This window comes from Nesoenas mayeri (genome assembly GCF_963082525.1).
Source record: "Nesoenas mayeri genome assembly, chromosome: W".
NCBI lineage: Eukaryota > Metazoa > Chordata > Aves > Columbiformes > Columbidae > Nesoenas > Nesoenas mayeri.
Window position 1 is genome coordinate 5,239,848 of NC_137553.1, and position 17,603 is coordinate 5,257,450.

At 37.6% G+C, this 17,603-nt stretch overlaps 1 protein-coding gene across 11 annotated transcripts in view; it reads left to right on the plus strand.

The window, feature by feature from the left end:
* LOC308051367 (heterogeneous nuclear ribonucleoprotein K-like) overlaps positions 1-17,355 on the plus strand; it is a 22,812-nt gene extending 5,457 nt beyond the window's left edge. For 10 of the 11 annotated variants that reach the window (XM_080361761.1, XM_080361756.1, XM_080361752.1 and 7 more), the window contains exons 5-15: positions 1,262-1,305; positions 2,188-2,260; positions 2,833-2,946; positions 4,977-5,105; positions 5,691-5,998; positions 6,319-6,373; positions 13,566-13,616; positions 15,237-15,258; positions 15,333-15,415; positions 15,854-16,023; positions 16,793-17,355. In XM_080361761.1, coding sequence (XP_080217887.1) covers positions 1,262-1,305; positions 2,188-2,260; positions 2,833-2,946; positions 4,977-5,105; positions 5,691-5,998; positions 6,319-6,373; positions 13,566-13,616; positions 15,237-15,258; positions 15,333-15,415; positions 15,854-16,023; positions 16,793-16,826 — 1,083 coding nt within the window. In that variant the 3' untranslated portion in view covers positions 16,827-17,355. Of the gene's footprint in view, positions 1-1,261; positions 1,306-2,187; positions 2,261-2,832; positions 2,947-4,976; positions 5,106-5,690; positions 5,999-6,318; positions 6,374-13,565; positions 13,617-15,236; positions 15,259-15,332; positions 15,416-15,853; positions 16,024-16,792 lie in introns of those variants that run through there. The other variant, XM_080361753.1, reaches the window with a different exon arrangement.
* The last annotated feature ends 248 nt before the right edge of the window (positions 17,356-17,603 follow it).

Here is a 17,603-nt window from a genome sequence, read left to right on the forward strand (position 1 = left end):
TTGTGTTGTAATTAAAACCCAGCTTGAGTTATGTGGGAGGAGAGGTTTATATTAAACCTCTTTACTTTCAAACAGGGTTCCTCTAAATTAGACACTTCAAATGAGTTAACATCTTTAATTAGAAATAATGGTAAAGCGTAAAACCCTTAACTGTACTATTTCCCATATGTGTGAATTGATTATAGTGCTATTAAAAATTGTTGCAGGTGGCTGGCTTAACCCAGTGATAGAGGAATTCTTTAGCCACCCACCATAATGCTCCATCTGTTCTTACTGTAACAGCGTGGACATAAAGTACAAAAATATTAATGTTGAGGTTACATTATTTGAATATGGGTATAGAACAGTAAAGAAACACTTTATTCTCTTACTTAGAAGCATTTTTAAATGGTCACGACTTATTTACTTATTTTCTAGTGGATTGACTCTTGTGATTAGACGCGTTCAACATAAATGTTATGTATTTATAAAACTTGGCAGTGCTTTTTAAATTCCATTTGTTTACACTCCTGTACTTAGCATTAACTATAATTCAGGAATTTTTCAAGCAAGACTGCGTTCAACGCAATATTTGCTAATATATCTTTACAGAATCTGTTCCATCTAAGTTCACAAACTACAGCAACTAGAATTGAGGATTAAGCTGAAATGGTCAGGAATCATACATACACTCGCTAAGTTTGGCAGCTAGTGTGTTTGTTTGTTTTAAGTAAATAAATACATCAATTAAATCTAGATAATTTAATTGGTCTGGAATAGTAACTTTCCCAACTTGCCCAAGATTTCAGTAATATTTATCTCAACAGTTTTTGTGTCTACATTCATGAGCCAGCCTGCTACTGAAACATTATGTTAAAAGTAAAAAATAGTTTAGTCAGATAAACTAACTCAGTAAGATCCATACTGTTAATGGATTGCTACATCAACAATGGTTTGTGTTAGTCTTCAGAACGACTTAAGCTTGCTTCGTTAACTGAGAGTAATGAGTATAGTTTGTTTTAAATTAAAATGTATTGCTTTTCCCCCTTTTCCCTCTCCTTGTTTTTTTGGCCATATATCTCCGTTATCCATGTACTGGATCGACTTGTCCCTGCGTTGCCCACCATGACGTTGGCCCATCCGCCCCTGAACGCCCATGTGAAAACCCTGGTTGGCTATGCCCAAAAATGTGCTCGTTGCCAAACGGGTACAATACTTGACAACTTCTGATTGAATACCCATGCCCAATGCCAACATCCACGAACGCCAATGACCAATGCAGTACAATGCAAGTGTTTCAGTCCCAGACAGCAGTGGCCCCGAGCGGTATGTCCCAACAGTTTATGCCTCACTGCCTGATTAGAAAGAGAGAAATGTATTTTATTACCTGCCTTTTATATAATTAAATAGTATCCCCTTATAGACTGTGGGGTTTTTTTTTTAAGTTTTCTGTTTTATTTTCCACATTAAGTCACTTTTATGTGAGTTGGCCACCCAAATGATCCACTAATTTTATTTCAGTGGAAGGAGCATAGCTTCAAGTGTTGCATATTCACTGCATTGTAAATCAAATTGTTTCAAGAGTCTCTTCCTTTGTCTTTGTGGCCCACCTTGCTCCCCTCAACATTGTCTGTTCATAATTATTTCTGATGAAATACTAAATCTAGTTCACTTTCCTTCACTTTGCATTTGTGTTACATTTTTTTTGGTGAGGTTTTTGTTTTCCTTGTCTTTATAGTCTTTTTTTGCAGTGCCCATTAATAATCTAATCTCTAACTGGTCTCTCAACCTTACTCCAGGTGTAATGCATATCTCCACTTTTTCCACAAGAAGCTGTGCCAGTTTTACCAATGTAATGACGAGGATATACTAAATTAGTGGTGGTGGGGATGTGAACATTTACTTTCAGTTCTGTGTCGATTTCTTGCCCACTTAATCTGAGCCCTTCCAAAAGCTCTTGCTTGCTTGCTCTCTCTTACTCTCTGCAAGACCTGCTTAGTCTTAAATTCATCACGCATATATATTGGGCATAAACAAAGATGCATGTGTTTTAAATCCAGTGAACAGGTTTACTTTAAATGGGAAATATTATTTGTAAGTTCTTCTGTGTAGTCAATCTTGTTAGAATTTTGCATATGATTATGAATACTAAACTTATTTCTACTTTTCCACCTTCTCCATATTTTCTGACACTATGGCATCTAACAGCATCTTGAGTATAAGTGCAGATACAGAGACAATTGGAGAAATCTTGAAGAAGATTATCCCTACTTTAGAAGAGGTATGTCTCTTTCTTCTTCAGAGGTATAAATTTAGATTTTAAACCAAGATAATTCTAGATGATTGTGGTTTTAATATGTTAAATTAGAAAATAAAACCCATCCTTTTTTGAAAGGAGGCCTATAGCTCTCAAACTACATGTTGACTTTGTCTCTGTCCTCTGCCAAAAAAAAAAAAAAAAAATCTCAGAAAAATATTTGGAACAGCCTTCTCCCCTCAAAACACCTGTCTCCTTACTTGTTTAGTCCCCACTTTGAAGTAGCTGTTTTGTAATTTCCATCCCACCTTGGCTGTAAGCAAGTATGTTGTGCTGTTTGACATCTTAATTTTATACAATAATAATAAAAGAAATAAGAAAAACTAATTTGACATCACCTCATGTTGAGGTAAAGTACTTAGATATTTAAGTGTGTTCTATCATAGCAAATACAGCATTACAGTTCAGCAGCAAATTAAGTCATACCATGGTGTTAAGAGAAAAACCTTAACAAAAAAGCAAAATTAGTACTTAGATTTTTCAATTATTTTTTCCATTGACTAATATTTTATTCTTTCCTTGTATGCATCTTACAGTATCAACACTACAAAGGTAGTGACTTCGATTGTGAATTAAGACTTCTAATTCACCAAAGTCTAGCAGGAGGAATTATTGGTGTCAAAGGTGCTAAAATCAAAGAACTCAGAGAGGTAAAGTTTCCTATTCTTTTCAGATTCTACTTTTATTCTATAAACAAATTAGGTTTTTTGTGTTAATTAACAGTGAGTGTAAGCATCATCTGTGCAATAATTGCTTCAGAACATATTTCTTCATACGTGATTTCTGTGTTCTGAGAGCAGTCTGAGTACAACTTCCTTGCAAAAAGTCAGAAGTGAAGTGACTGTTGGTGATAGAGCCTAGGACTTCTTATAAAGCTTTTAAGCATATTAGCAGTAGAGTTATCTTTATAAATAAAGGATGCTTTTTAAAATTGCCATTCATCACTCCTGGAATTAACTGCTAAATAGACTATATTGGTGGTGTTGTACATGGAAAAATGGTTTAGTGTGGATACATAAACTCTTTAACAATGATAATTTAATAGATGTTTGAATATTGCTATAAAAAAGGTAGTATGGGATGGGGTTTTAGATGGGTTTTGGGTCTTGTGGATTTTGTTTTTTTGGGGGGTGGGGTTGGTGATTGGGTTTTTTTGTTAGGAAGTTCCACTTCCTTGAAGACCACTGTTTTCTTTGTGAAGGAATGATGTTTTGTTCTAAAAAGCTAGTGGTGTCTATGAATCTAGAGTGTTGTTTTCTCTTCTGGCATTGTGTCAAAGGCAATTCCAGGTCAGTTTAGGTGTAAGCTACTATCTATGTGGACTGAGGAAGGCAAGATGACTAGAAATAATCCTGGCAACACTGCTGTTTTGCATCTAAAGCATATTTTTATGACATGTGAAGGTTTATATAACCTGTAAGCTCATCATGGATATGTAGTCATTTTCTTATTCGAGTTCAAAATGGGTTGCAAAGCAGCAGAGACAACTTGCAACATCAACATTGCATTTGGCCCAGGAACTGCTAACGAACGTACGGTGCAGTGGTAATTCAAGAAGTTTTGCAAAGGAGATGAGAGCCTTGAAGATGAGGAGCATAGTGGCTGGCCATCAGAAGTTGACAATGACCAATGGAGAGCAATTGAACATGAGAAGTTGCTGAAGAACTCAGTGTTGACCATCCTGTGGTCATTTGGCATTTGAAGCAAATTGGGAAAGTGAAAAAGCTCGATACGTGGGTGCCTCATGAACTGACCAAAATTAAAAAACTTCGTTGTTTTGAAGTGTCGTCTTCTCCAATTCTACGCAACAACAACAAACCATTTCTTGATCAGATTGTGATGTGTGACAACATGTGGATTTTATATGACAACCAGCGATGATCAGTTCAGTGGTTGGACTGAGAAGAACCTCCAAAGTACTTCCCAAAGTCAAACTTGCACAAAAAAAAAAAAAAAAGTAGTCATGGTCACTGGTGGTCTGTTGCTAGTCTGATCCACTGCAGCTTTCTGAATCCGGGCAAAACCATTACATCTGAGAAGTATGCTCAGCAAAATTATGAGATGCACTGAAAACTTGCAATGCCTGCAGCTGGCGTTGGTCAACAGAAAGGGCCCAATTCTTCTCCATGACAATGCCCAACTGCACATCGCACAACCAACACTTCAAAAGTCGAACGAATTGGGCTATGAAGTTTTGGCTCATCTGCCATATTCACCTGACCTCTTGCCAACTGGCTACCACTTCTTCAAGCATCTTGACAAATTTTTGCAAGAAAAATGCTTCCACAACTAGCAGGATGCAGAAAATGCTTTCCAAGAGTTAATTGAATCCCGAAGCACAGATTTTTATGCTACAGGAATAAACAAACTTATTTATCATTTGCAAAAATGTGTTGACTGTAATGTTTCCTATTTTGATTAACAAAGATGTATTTGAGCCTAGTTATAATGATTTAAAATTCTCAGTCCAAAACTGCAATTACTTTTGCACCAACCTAGTAACATCCCAAGATTGAATTTGTTGTAAGAACTCAGAAGCGAGCATTCACTTGCAATGACTGGAACTTTAATGGCCTGGTTTGTTTGTTTATATGAAAATGTTTGTGTGTGTGTCTTACCCATTTTGTTTTCAATAACTTTATAAAATTGTGTAAAATACTTCTATTTTTTTCTTCAACAGAACACTCAGACCACCATTAAGCTCTTCCAAGAGTGTTGTCCTCATTCCACTGATAGAGTGGTGCTTATTGGTGGAAAACCTGATAGAGTTGTCGAATGTATCAAGATTATCTTGGATCTTATCTCTGAGGTAATGTGTCTTAAACTTATTATTCTTTCATTTTATTCATGGAAGTTGGGATGATTTGGATGGAAAATTACATTTTTCTCTTTCTGTTCTGATTCAGTGCCTCTTCTCCAGTAACAAAAGTGTTGGACTGTTAGCACCCTTTGAAATTATTCCTGTTTTCTAGAATTGGGGTGTACCTTATTGGAGAGGGAAGCCGTTTTTAGTACCAATGGACTGTTAGTCATGATTTACGTATCAGTAAAATAAAAAAATTTAAATTGGGAAGTGAGACAAATGTATGTGTCACCTATCCGTAACAGCAGTTTTTTTATCATAGTTAAGTTCTTAGGAAGCATATCACCATCCCTGGCTTTCTTATTAGCATTGTGGAATCAAGAATGTATTCAGAATCCATAAATTGATATTTATACATTTAATATAGTAATTTAATTAGATATAATAATTGTAATAGTCAGCCCTAACCAGGGGAGGGGGTGGTGTTGGTTTTGTTTTTGTGGTTTGGTGTATTTTTAATTTTTTAATTTTTTTGTTGTTGTTTTGTGTGGCTTTTTGTTGTTTTTGGTTTTTTTTGTGTGTGTGTCTTAGTCTCCAATTAAAGGACGGGCCCAGCCTTATGATCCTAATTTCTATGATGAAACATATGACTATGGTGGCTTCACAATGATGTTTGATGATAGAAGGGGACGTCCAGTAGGTTTTCCAATGCGTGGAAGAGGGGGCTTTGATCGAATGCCTCCTGGTCGTGGTGGACGACCTATGCCTCCATCGAGAAGAGATTATGATGATATGAGCCCTCGCAGAGGACCTCCACCACCTCCGCCAGGTCGTGGTGGCAGAGGTGGCAGCAGAGCTCGTAATCTTCCTCTTCCTCCTCCACCACCTCCCCGTGGCGGGTGAGCTATTGTATAAATATATTGTGTAAAACTTGCTGAATTGTGTTAGTGTTTCCAGGACTTACTTTGCATTCCGTGTTGGTAGTGATTATGCAGGATTGAGTGTGCATTGCACCATAAAATTTCAAAAAGTATTTGAAGGTAATTATTTCTGCAATGTATCAGTCTATTAGGACTCTAGTCAGTAGTTCTTGTAACTTTATTTTGTTATTCAGAACTTGACTAAAGCATTCAGAAATTCATAGTTGTGTGCAAATCATGGAAACTTGAATTAGAGTACATAAACATAAGTCATGTGCTGCTGTTTTTTCTCATTTTAGAGATCTTATGTCTTATGACCGAAGGGGTAGACCTGGAGACCGTTATGATGGAATGGTAGGAGTTAAAATTCATATTGATTTGTTTAGTAATGCAGTTAGCACTTTGAATATCTGAGGAAACTGTTCTTGAATACATACATTTAAGTGTGGGGCATGTGTGCTTCTGATAAACTTTGATATCACCAAAATGTTTTGGCCATACAAATGGTCTCCCCAAGAAGACAATTGTTTGGGGTGTAAAGGGTATTTGGGATGTAAATATGCTGTGTGGTTTTGGTTTGTGGGTGTTGGTTGGTTGTTTTCCCTACCTGTCATCAACAGTGGAATAGAAAGTTGGTAGAACATAGTACCTGCAGGTTTTATTACACAGACCTTCTTTTAGACTTTTTCTTTTGCATTAGAATGAGAGAAGTAGGAATGGGGAGGCTTTTCAGATCAAGAAAGCATGTCAGAACAATGTTTTCCAACAGATGTTAACAGAATTTAAGAGAACATGAATAATATCTTTAAAGAGCTCTAGTTGGTCTTGGCAGATGATTGCTTTTTCAAATAAATTCTTGTCTCTATGCCAATTTTTATGTCTGAAAAAAAAAAAAAAAAATCTACTGTAATTCCAAATTTTTTGGAGCCAGGGCCACTGATAAGTTGAAATTGAAATGAAATTAGGTATATTCACCCATGTTGGGGGATAGGAAGAATTGAAAAAGGCTTAAAGATATTCTTCCATGTTGTACTCTGAAATGTGACTGTTATGGTTTAACCTGAGCTAGCAATACAACCACAATAGCTGCTCACTCACCCCCTCTGCCCCCCCAACAGGGAAGCGAATCCAAAGGGAGAAGAAAGAGGAAAAAGGCAGAAAGGCTCAGAGGCCTCTGCAAAGTGGCAAAAGGCTGGACTAAATGTCCTGCACCAAAAACTCTCCCTGTAAAAAAAAAAAAAAAAAAAAAAAAAAAAAAAAAAAAAAGCGGAAGACCCAACTCTCCTTATATATGAAGCATGATGCTAATGAGATGGAATGCTCTTATTGATCGGTCTGGATATCAGTCAAGCTCTGCCCCATCTATGCCCCCCTTCCTTGATACCTCACACCTGTGAGCAGAAGCTAGTTGCTTCTCTTCCACTGCTGTAACCACCCCCACAAGGCATTTGCCACCATCCATGAGTCAGTATAGAGATGAAGTACTGGCCATTTTTCCCATTCAGCAATGTCCAAAGCCAGCTGGATGGCTTTCACTTCTGCAAATTGACTTGATTCACCTTGTCCTTCAGTAGCTTCTGTAACTCATCATGTGGGACTCCACACAGCAGTTTTCCACCTTCGATGTTTTTCTAAAGAGAGCAGGAAAGATCCATCTGTGAACAGTGCATACTGCTTATCAGTCTCTGATAGTTTATTGTATGGTGGTGCTTCTTCAGCATGTTACTTTCTCTTCATCTGGCAACTTCATAAAATCTACTTTCTGGACAATCTGTAATCACTTCTAAGATCACTGGGTGATTGGTTCTCCCTATTTGAGCTCATTGTGTGATCATTGCAATCCACATACTCCACATAGCATCAGTTGCATGATGCGTAGAGGGAAACTTCACTTTGAACATCTAGCCCAGCACCGGCAGTCGAGGTGCCAGGAGAAGCTGTGCTTTCGTACCAATCATTTCTGAAGCAGCTCAGACCCCTTCACATGCTGCTAGTATCTCTTTTTCAGTTGGAGTACAGTTGGCCTCAGATCCTTTGTATCCTCAACTCCAAAAACCTAAGGGTCCATCTCTAGTTTCTCCTGATGCTTTCTGCCACAGGTGGGCAGAGCACTGAGGGTGTCCTTGGCTCTCAGACCAGAGCAATTAAAAACATTAGCTCTGTGCTGAGGTGTGATCTTCTTGTTCTCAAACTAAGTCCAAATAATAAGCGTGCTAGCTATGAAAAAGAAACGTTTCTGACTGCATGAAGAAAACCCATTTTCAGTCAAGCCAGCACAATGATTTCCTGGTAGTCATTTATTGTTGTATCCTATTTCCTGGGAAGAGAATTCATAGGCATCTGGGAGGTAAATCTCTCTGGTTAACCATCATCTTTTTTCCTCTGGTTCTGCTTGACACATTCCTTAAAATAACAGGTTAGATGAGATTTTTATTTTTCTTTTACATGAATGGAAAAGAAAGAAGTGGAGAGGAGCTATGAAATAGACTAGTTAAATGAGATTTACACATTGTCTCCTTCTGAGAGGAAGAGGCAATTACTTCCAGTAATACGTACTGGAAGTACGTATTACAAGAATGTCAAAATTGGGGCACCAGAATCCTAGCAGAAATATTGAAAGGAAAGACTTGCACTTAAAATTACCAAAACAATAAACCTCACCCACCAAAGAAACCAACAACAGAAATGCTAAGTTGTCTATTCTATTCTGGATCTTAAGAAACTAGAAGAATCATGAGCTATGCATTTAAGATCCCTTATTCATATTCTTATGTTTTCAAAACTCAATTTTTGTGTTTTCATATTTGCAGCTGGTAAAACCAGTGTCAGGACATATAAACAGAGCAGCCTGTCCTTCCTTAGGTATCTGGTTGTGTGCAATCTTTAGCTTGGGCACTGGTGTGTTCTCGTTCTGTTCCAGAATAGAAAATTTGAACTCTATTTATTCTGACTTTGATCAGGTTGACCTTGACTTTCTTGACATGAGTTTCTACAAATAAGTAGGAGTCATCTCTGCTTATTTTCCATGTTCCGAAAACCATTTTTATTTCATCTTCACAGTGGAGCTGCTCATGGCTTTGACTGTTTTATGCATGAGTTTCATAGCTTGCCTACAAAGTGGACTGCTTACTGACACAGACTGTATTTAATTTTGAGTTTTAGCTGGGCATAATCACAGTATCCTTAATTGTATAAGCAGATGAGAAGTTTTTCCATGGATTGCAAGGCTGAAGCTGGAAGAGTCATGCCAGAATTATAAGGTTGTCTTGAGCTACTATGCATTTCATATAAAACCATTGTCTAGCAAAGCTCTTCAGAAAAGATAGGCAGGGTAGGAGAGGTGGAGGGGTGGCTTTGTATGTTAGAGAGTCACTTGATTCTGTTAAACTTGAGGTCAGCAGTGACAAGGTTGAGTGCCTGTGGACCAGATAGCTGGCGGCCAGTCACTAGTGGTGTTCCCCAGGGGTCAGTGTTGGGTCCAGTCCTGTTTAACATCTTTATTGATGATTTAGATGAGGGGATTGAGACCGTCATCAGCAAATTTGCTGATGACACCAAGTTGGGAGGGAGTGTCGACCTGCTGGAAGGCAGGAGGGCTCTGCAGAGGGATCTGGATAGACTGGAAAAATGGGCTGATTCCAATGGGATGAAGTTCAACAAGGCCAAGTGCCGGGTGCTGCACTTTGGTCACAACAACCCCCTGCAGCGCTACAGGCTGGGTGCAGAGTGGCTGGAGAGCAGTCAGGCAGAAAGGGACCTGGGGGTACTAATTGACAGGAAGCTCAACATGAGCCATCAGTGTGCCCAGGTGGCCAAGAAGGCCAATGGTATCCTGTCCTGTATCAAAAATAGCGTGGTCAGCAGGACAAGGGAAGTGATCCTTCCCCTGTACTCTGCATTGGTGAGGCCATACCTGGAGTATTGTGTTCAGTTCTGGGCCCCTCAGTTCAGGAAAGACATTGAAGTGCTGGAGTGGGTCCAGAAAAGAGCAGCAAGACTGGTGAAGGGACTTGAGCACAAGACCGATGGGGAGAGGCTGAGGGAGCTGGGGTTGTTTAGTCTAGAGAAGAGGAGACTTAGAGGTGACCTCATCACTCTCTATAACTACCTGAAGGGAAGTTATAGCCAGGTGGGGATTGGTCTCTTCTCCCAGGCAGTTAGCAATAGGACAAGGGGGCATGGGCTTAAACTCTGCCAGGGGAAATTTAGGCTGGATATTAGAAAGAAATTCTTTCCAGAGAGAGTGGTCAGGCATTGGAATGGCCTGCCCAGGGAGGTGGTGGACTTGCCGTCCCTGGAGGTTTTTAAACTCAGATTGGACATGGCACTTAGTGCTATGATCTAGTAAATGGACTAGAGTTGGACCAAGGGTTGGACTTGATGATCTCTGAGGTCTTTTCTAGCCTAGTCGATTCTGTGGTTCTGTGATTTAAAGTAAACCAACATTGTGGTTTGCGAAGTGATGCATGGGAAAGGCTGCTTTCAGAGAGCAGGAATGACATTTTACATAAACACATAAAGGCAAGAATAGTTTCTCTTTTCAGACCAACATCTTGGAGATGTTGAATCTACAGAAATCCTCATTTTCTGCCAGTTCTCCACTAAAGGCTGAAAAATTTAGTAGTTCAAGACTTAAGATTGTGAACCAAGACTGGATGGTGAAACTTTAATTTTCTGAGATGCGACAATACTGACAGCCTTGTAAATTCTAAGATGGGAGGAAAAAATAATTTGGATTTATATATATATAATCTCTTTTCTAAGGCATTTTACTGAAAGACATACATGCACTGTTTCTCTTATTCAAGAGGTATATCTTTTAGGCTGTAACTACTCCCATGCATTGTTTCTCTTGTTCAAGAGGTATATCTTTTAGGCTGTAACTACTCCAAATCAAATGTCTGTGGACCATGATGGCTATTTTGATATCTGAGAAAACATGAATGTGTTTCTACTACTTCTTTTTTTAATACCCCCATCAGTGTTTCAGATATACAAATGCACAAAAACATACTTGGGGGGGGGGGGGGGAATAAGGTGAAGAGGTTCATGTAAAGGCACTTAATCTCCTCCCTGCCTTTTTTTTAATGGTCAATTCCTAATGCTTTCAAAGTCTGCTTGAATTGGAGTTTAATGAGAACTAAATCAGAATGTCTGTTTAAAAGTAGAGTGTGTGTTCAGATGTCTAATCTGGTTTTGCTCATTCAAATGATTCCTACTTCTTGATGTTTTTTAACATTATATATATGTATGTGTGTATATACACGTCTGTATAAGCACTTCAATAAAGGTACAGACACTAAAAAATATTCAAAGTACTTCATGTTTAAGAAATTTGACATTAAGGAGCATGTAAAAAAAAAAAAAATCAGTGAAGGAAAGATGCTCATGGCCTGGATGGGCATACTCTTTGCTGGGTAAAAAACTGTCTGGGTGGCTGGGCCCAAAGAATTGTGGTGAATTGAGTTAAATTCAGTTGGTGCCAGGTCACAAATAGTGTTCAGTATTGGGGCCAGTTCTGTTTAATATTTTTATCAGTGATCTGGACGAGGAGATCAAGTGCACCTTCAAAGTTAGCAGGTGACACCAAGTTGGGTGGGAGTGTTGGTCTGCTTGAGGGTAGGAAGGCTCTACAGAGGGATCTGGACCAGCTGGATTGATGGGCTGAGGCTAATTGTATGAGGTTCAACAAGGCCAAGTACTGGGTCCTGCACTTGGGTCACAACAACCCCACACAATGCTACAGGCTTGGGGAAGAGTGCCTGGAAAGCTGCCTGGTGGAAAAGGACCTGGGGGTGTTGGTTGACAGCTGGCTGAATATGAGCCAGCAGTGTGCCCAGGTGGCCAAAAAGGTCAACAGCATCCTGGCTTGTATCAGAAACAGTGTGGCCAGTAGGACTAGAGAAGTGCTTGTCTACCTGTACTTAGCACTAGTAAGGCTGCACCTTGAATCCTGTGTTCACTTTTGGGCCCCTCACTACAAGAAAGACATTGAGGTGCTGGAGAGAGTTCAGAGAAGGGCAATGAAGCTGGTGAAGGGTCTGGAGCACAAGTCTGATCAAGAGCAGCTGAGGGACATGGGGAGGGTTCAGCCTAGAGAAAAGGAGGCTGAGGGAAGATCTACTTGCTGTCTACAACTACCTGAAAGGAGGTTGTACCATGGAAGGTGTTGGTCTCTTTTCTTGAGGCCATTGTCTTTTGTCCTATTGCTTGTTACTCAAGTTGCGACAGGGGAGGTTTAGATTTGATATTAGGAAAAGCTTCCTCATGGAAAGGGTTGTCAGGCATTGGAACAGGCTGCCCAGGGGAGTGGTTGAATCGACATCCATGAAGGTGTTTAAAAGATGTGTAGGTGTGGTGCTTAGTGATATAGTTTAGAGGTAGACTTGACAGTGCTAGGTTAACGGTTGGACTTGATGATCTTAAAGGTCTTTTCAAACCAAAATGATTCTATGACACATCTTATTTACCTGTATAAATACTAAAAGTAATTAACAAAATTTCACTCCTCTGGGCCAGTCCCTTAGGGAAAGTTACAATATGGAATTTGCCATCAGTTAGGATTGCATACATATTCTTTTATTAGATGTAATAGCCAATAAATTCTTATTAATACTGTTTGCTTTGTCTTATCCATTCAGTGTTTCATTTGGTTTCAATTTCATTTCCATTTATTGCCAGTAGTAGCTAGCGCAAATGAGTCTGTAGAGAAGAAAATTCTGTAATGTGTCTTAAGTTATCTAGCACCTAGTATTTTAGAACTGTTTTAAAATTAGCATTTATATTTTAATGTACTATTCATTTTGTGCTGCACATTTTAACCCCGCAAAGGCCTTTGCCTTAAATAGTAATTTAAATTGGATTCCGCAAATTGTTTTAATAAATTTTTTCCAATGTTTGTTGTAGAATTCTGAAGGAAATAAATGTAATATTTGAAAAAATAATTAGATTTCCAACATGATTAGGCAGTAGTAGATTGTTAGATTAGCTATTGACTGTATGAGGTATATGGAAATTAATTAATAAGAGAAGCCATGTCCTTCCTGTTCAGGACATAGATACATTAATGGCAGTTACTTGTTTTATTAAATGCCTTTTCTGTTTCGTGTGTTGTTTTTTTTTGTTTTGGTGGGGTTTTTTTATGCATGAGAGAAATTGGAAGGTTTTGCTATCCAAGAGTAACATCTTTTAGTATATAGTACAGTTTTAGTACTCAAAGGTGTTTAAAACAAACTCTTGAAGTTTGCTCTCCCCTTAGCTGTCTGACATATTTTGTAAGAGGAAAATCTGTTTACATCACAGAAACAAGGAAGAAAGAAGTGTGACCAGTTACAGTTCCCTTGCAGTGAAAGTAAAAGAGAGTGAGTCTTGTAACTGGTCTACATAATGTACTTCTGAGTTTTAGTAGTATTTTAAGTAGTGCAGAAAAATGTTTCTCTATATTGGTATTGTATATGTTTGCTTGCCAAGTTACCTATAAGCTTCCATGACATGGACTTAACTTGGATTCATTTCTTCTTTCTTCCTATGATTTTGTGCCTGGAAGATGATGCAGTGTCATGTGGATACCTGTGATGACATGCAGCCACCAGAGCTGGTGAGTATGTTCATGCTTTTATTTGACTAGTTTAATAGTTGTTTTTTTGAGAAAAATCATTTTAATTGCTTACATGATAACTGGAATTTCTTGAGATTGAATGTAGTCAGTGGCAGCTTGCACCTATTGAAAAATCCTTAAAGTTGTCCTTCTAACTCAGGTTATTTGCAGTTCATGTCCTGAACAGTGAATCCTATACGGGCAGTTAATGTTCCACAATGGAAGTATGCAGCAGCACAGCCAAGACAGAGAAGCTTTTCTGTTGTATTGCCTCTTTTGTACCCTATTTTAGTGTTCTAAGTTGTAACTTTCACTGTAACTCTTACTTTTCAACACCCTGTACGTGCATCTGTTTAGGAGTATGTTTTATGTTAACTTTGTCATGTTGTGTTTTCTCCTGTTTCACACAAGGAATGTTAAGAATAATTCATATAGTTGTGGATAAACTTATGCATTACCTATCCATATATTTGAAAGTATTCCATTTCATTTGTGTTTATCAGACTTCTTACTCTTAGGGAGTTTAGTAAGGAAAGTTCAAAGGGTGTCAGCAAGTGTTTATGCTGTCTAGAAGATGGCAAAGTGCTGCCAAATATTTAATGTTAGTTTCTAGCTTATGTAAACACTGCACTTATAATTATTCTTTTGCTGTCAAATTCATTTGCTATCTTGTAGTCTGGGGAAGAGAAGCAGCAGAAAAGGTCAAGAAAAGAATTGTTCATTAAAACAACTTAGCCTGAAAAAGATTCTCTGTGCAAAATATCAGCTGAAATAGGTAGAAGAGTATGTGTGTGGAATATGAAGCTCTGATCAACCTCTGAATTAAGTTCAAAACCAGCAGTAATTAGTGTCATGATTGTCCTTTCTAAGATACAAAGGATTGTAGCATAGTCTGAATGGAGAGACCAATCATAAAATTTTTATTAGAGATGACTTGTTTTTTCCTCAAGATATAGATGGAGTAGGATTGGCAGTTACTAGGTAAATTTGTCCCAAACTGACACTTTAAATTGTCCCAAACTGTGTAGGTACTAGGCTGAACTCTGATTTTTTTTTTTTTTTTTTTTGTTTGTTTGTTTTGAATGTTAGTTTAGTTCAAGGGTCAGGAGTATATGAGTATCAAGAGCTGTTTACCAGCTGAATTGATAAGGTTGCTTTGTAAATAGTATGGCTGGATCTTGATGACTTAGAGCAGGGGTGTCAAACTCATTTACACTGGAGGCCACGTCAGCCTCGCAGTTGCCTTCAAAGGGCCAAATGTAATTTTAGGACTGTATAAATGTAACTACTCCTACATTTATACAGTCCTAAAATTACATTGGGCCATTTGAAGGCAACTGCAAGGGTGATGTGGCCCCCAGTGAAAATGAGTTTGACACCCCTGACTTAGACTTTTTAACAGAGCAAGCTAAGAGTTTCTCATGAGATATTCTCCCTACTCCCCCCCTTGGTTCCTATTCTGCCCTCTTCTGCAGTTTGCCTTTAATAACATTTAGATTAAGGTTGTGTGTTAGGATTTTTGCATAAAATAGGCTCAAAGTTAACAGTATGATACTTAAAATGAAAACATATTAATTAATCATGGCTATTTGCTATTTAAGTGTTTTCTTTTTCTTATAGTTTGAGGGTGGCTCTGGATATGGTAAGTTTTTATAGACAACTTTGACATGCACTTTATTTAGTTAGTAAGGGGCTTGATGCATACATTTAAATCAGACTATTCTTACACAGGGGGCCGTGGTTCATATGGAGATCTTGGTGGACCCATCATCACAACACAAGTAACGATTCCCAAAGATGTAAGTAAAACTGATTTGCTGATTTCCACTTGTTTTTAAATAAATAAATGAATAGAAAGTCACAGCCTTTTCTCAGACTGTGTAAGTAAATCAAAATATTTGGGATGCTTGACAAATACTTTTAATATAAAGCAAGTGTTTCTAAATTGTCAAAAGCTTGTTCTTAAGGATGTTTTGTCTTCACTTTAGAGATACACTGAACTACTTTTTAAAATTGTTAATATTCAATACCTTGTTTTTATAAACAAGCATCTGGTTCTTCCAACTTTATCCCACCTGTGTTTATATAATAAACATTACAGATGATGTTTTGAGGCTGTAAAAGAGTAAGCTTCTGTTTTAATTCTTAAAACTAAATTGATGGAAGCTACTTGAACAGTACTGTGTTTTTGCAGAGAAAGTTACATCAATAAATAAATGCTTTATTTTCTCCCCTAGTTGGCAGGATCTATTATTGGAAAGGGAGGCCAGAGAATCAAACAAATACGTCATGAGTCAGGAGCTTCAATCAAAATTGATGAACCACTAGAAGGCTCAGAAGATCGAATAATAACTATTACAGGAACACAGGACCAGATACAAAATGCTCAGTATTTACTGCAGAACAGGCAAGTTGAAGCATAATGCTGTCCTTCATGTCAATTTTAAACTGACTTTCCTCCTACTACAATCTAAAGCTGCTCTTCTCCACAATATAGTTTTTAGAAGGCAGTACCTAAGTAATTATTGAACTTCTCCAGTGGTAGTTCTGCCTTGATTTTCTTCTTTTCTCTGTTCTAATTGAAATGAAGATTCCCTCAAAACTAATCTTGATGGAAGACACCTTAATCAAGCAGTCCTCTTGTTTCTCTGGTGAAAATTGCTACAAAAAGTGTATTTGTAATAAATTACATAGAACCTGTAGAAAATATAGAAGATTTCAGTGGATGTTGGTCTAGTTCTGTGTGGAAGACTAGTGATTTTGTTGTTTTTAGATAACTTAACTGACAACAAATCACAGTCTACCATATGGCACAGACCATGCCTCTACAGGACAAGTTGAAATCAATTGGTGCTGTTAGGCAGCATTTCACACCTTGCTGGCATTACTTTCTCTTCTGTCAAATATTAACAATTTTGGACTTAGTTCGCTTAGTTTTGCTTTAATAATGTTGGCTATCATAGCATTTGTTAATGTTTAACTTGAATGTTTGATTTCTAATATTAAAATGTGCTTAAAATAATTATATGCCTGTAATTACTAGCCATTAATCTTCTAAAATTATTTATATGTATTGGGCATTTGTAGATTAATCTTTTAGAATGCTATTGTGAATATTGATGCAAGATGTATGGTCAATCATTCTAATACATGCTTTTTTCTTTTTTCTTTTATAGTGTGAAGCAGTATGCAGATGTTGAAGGATTCTAATGCAAGATTATTTTTTTCTTTTTTATAGTGTGAAGCAGTATTCTGGAAAGTTTTTCTAAGACTAGTGAAGAACTGAAGGAGTCCTGCACCTTTTTTTTTTTTTTTTTTTTTTTTTTTAAATATCTGCTTCTGTTTAAAAAGCCAACATTCCTCTGCTTCATAAGTGTTCTGCATTTGAGGTGTAGCGAAATCTGCTGTTCATCAGATGTAATGTTCTAGTTCATTACAAATAGTTGGAGAAGGGAAAGGCCACACAAGACTAACACTGAAATTTTGAAACAGCAGCAGAGAGTGGATTTTATTTTTGTTCATTATTGGTGATAAACTGTAATGATTTTTCTGTAACTATTGTGAAAACCCTGCTTTATGTAATGTACAACGGGTTGTTTTTTTTTGTTTTTGTTTTTTTTTTTAAGGGAGGAGAAGACTGGTCATCCACGTGTCCCTGGCATCCTTTGAGAGCAGTGTGCAGAATGTAATGCTCTTCTTTAAGATATGTATTATGATTTTTAAATAAATTTAGTGAACCTATTAATGGTGGTCATTTTTTATATGCATAAGGTAATATCTAAAATGGATACACCCTTTTTGCCCTTCACAAGAAAATGCATAAATGAAAGTTGTTGTTAAGTTTACTCTTCTGCTTCTTTGATATAGATGGAGTTATGTGTTCTTGGCAAATTAAAGAAACAGTGTGAAAACAGTGGCTCAGCTTTGCGATTTGGGGAAAAAAAGCACAAAAATATTAATGCAAACACTGTGAAATTTGACCTTTTT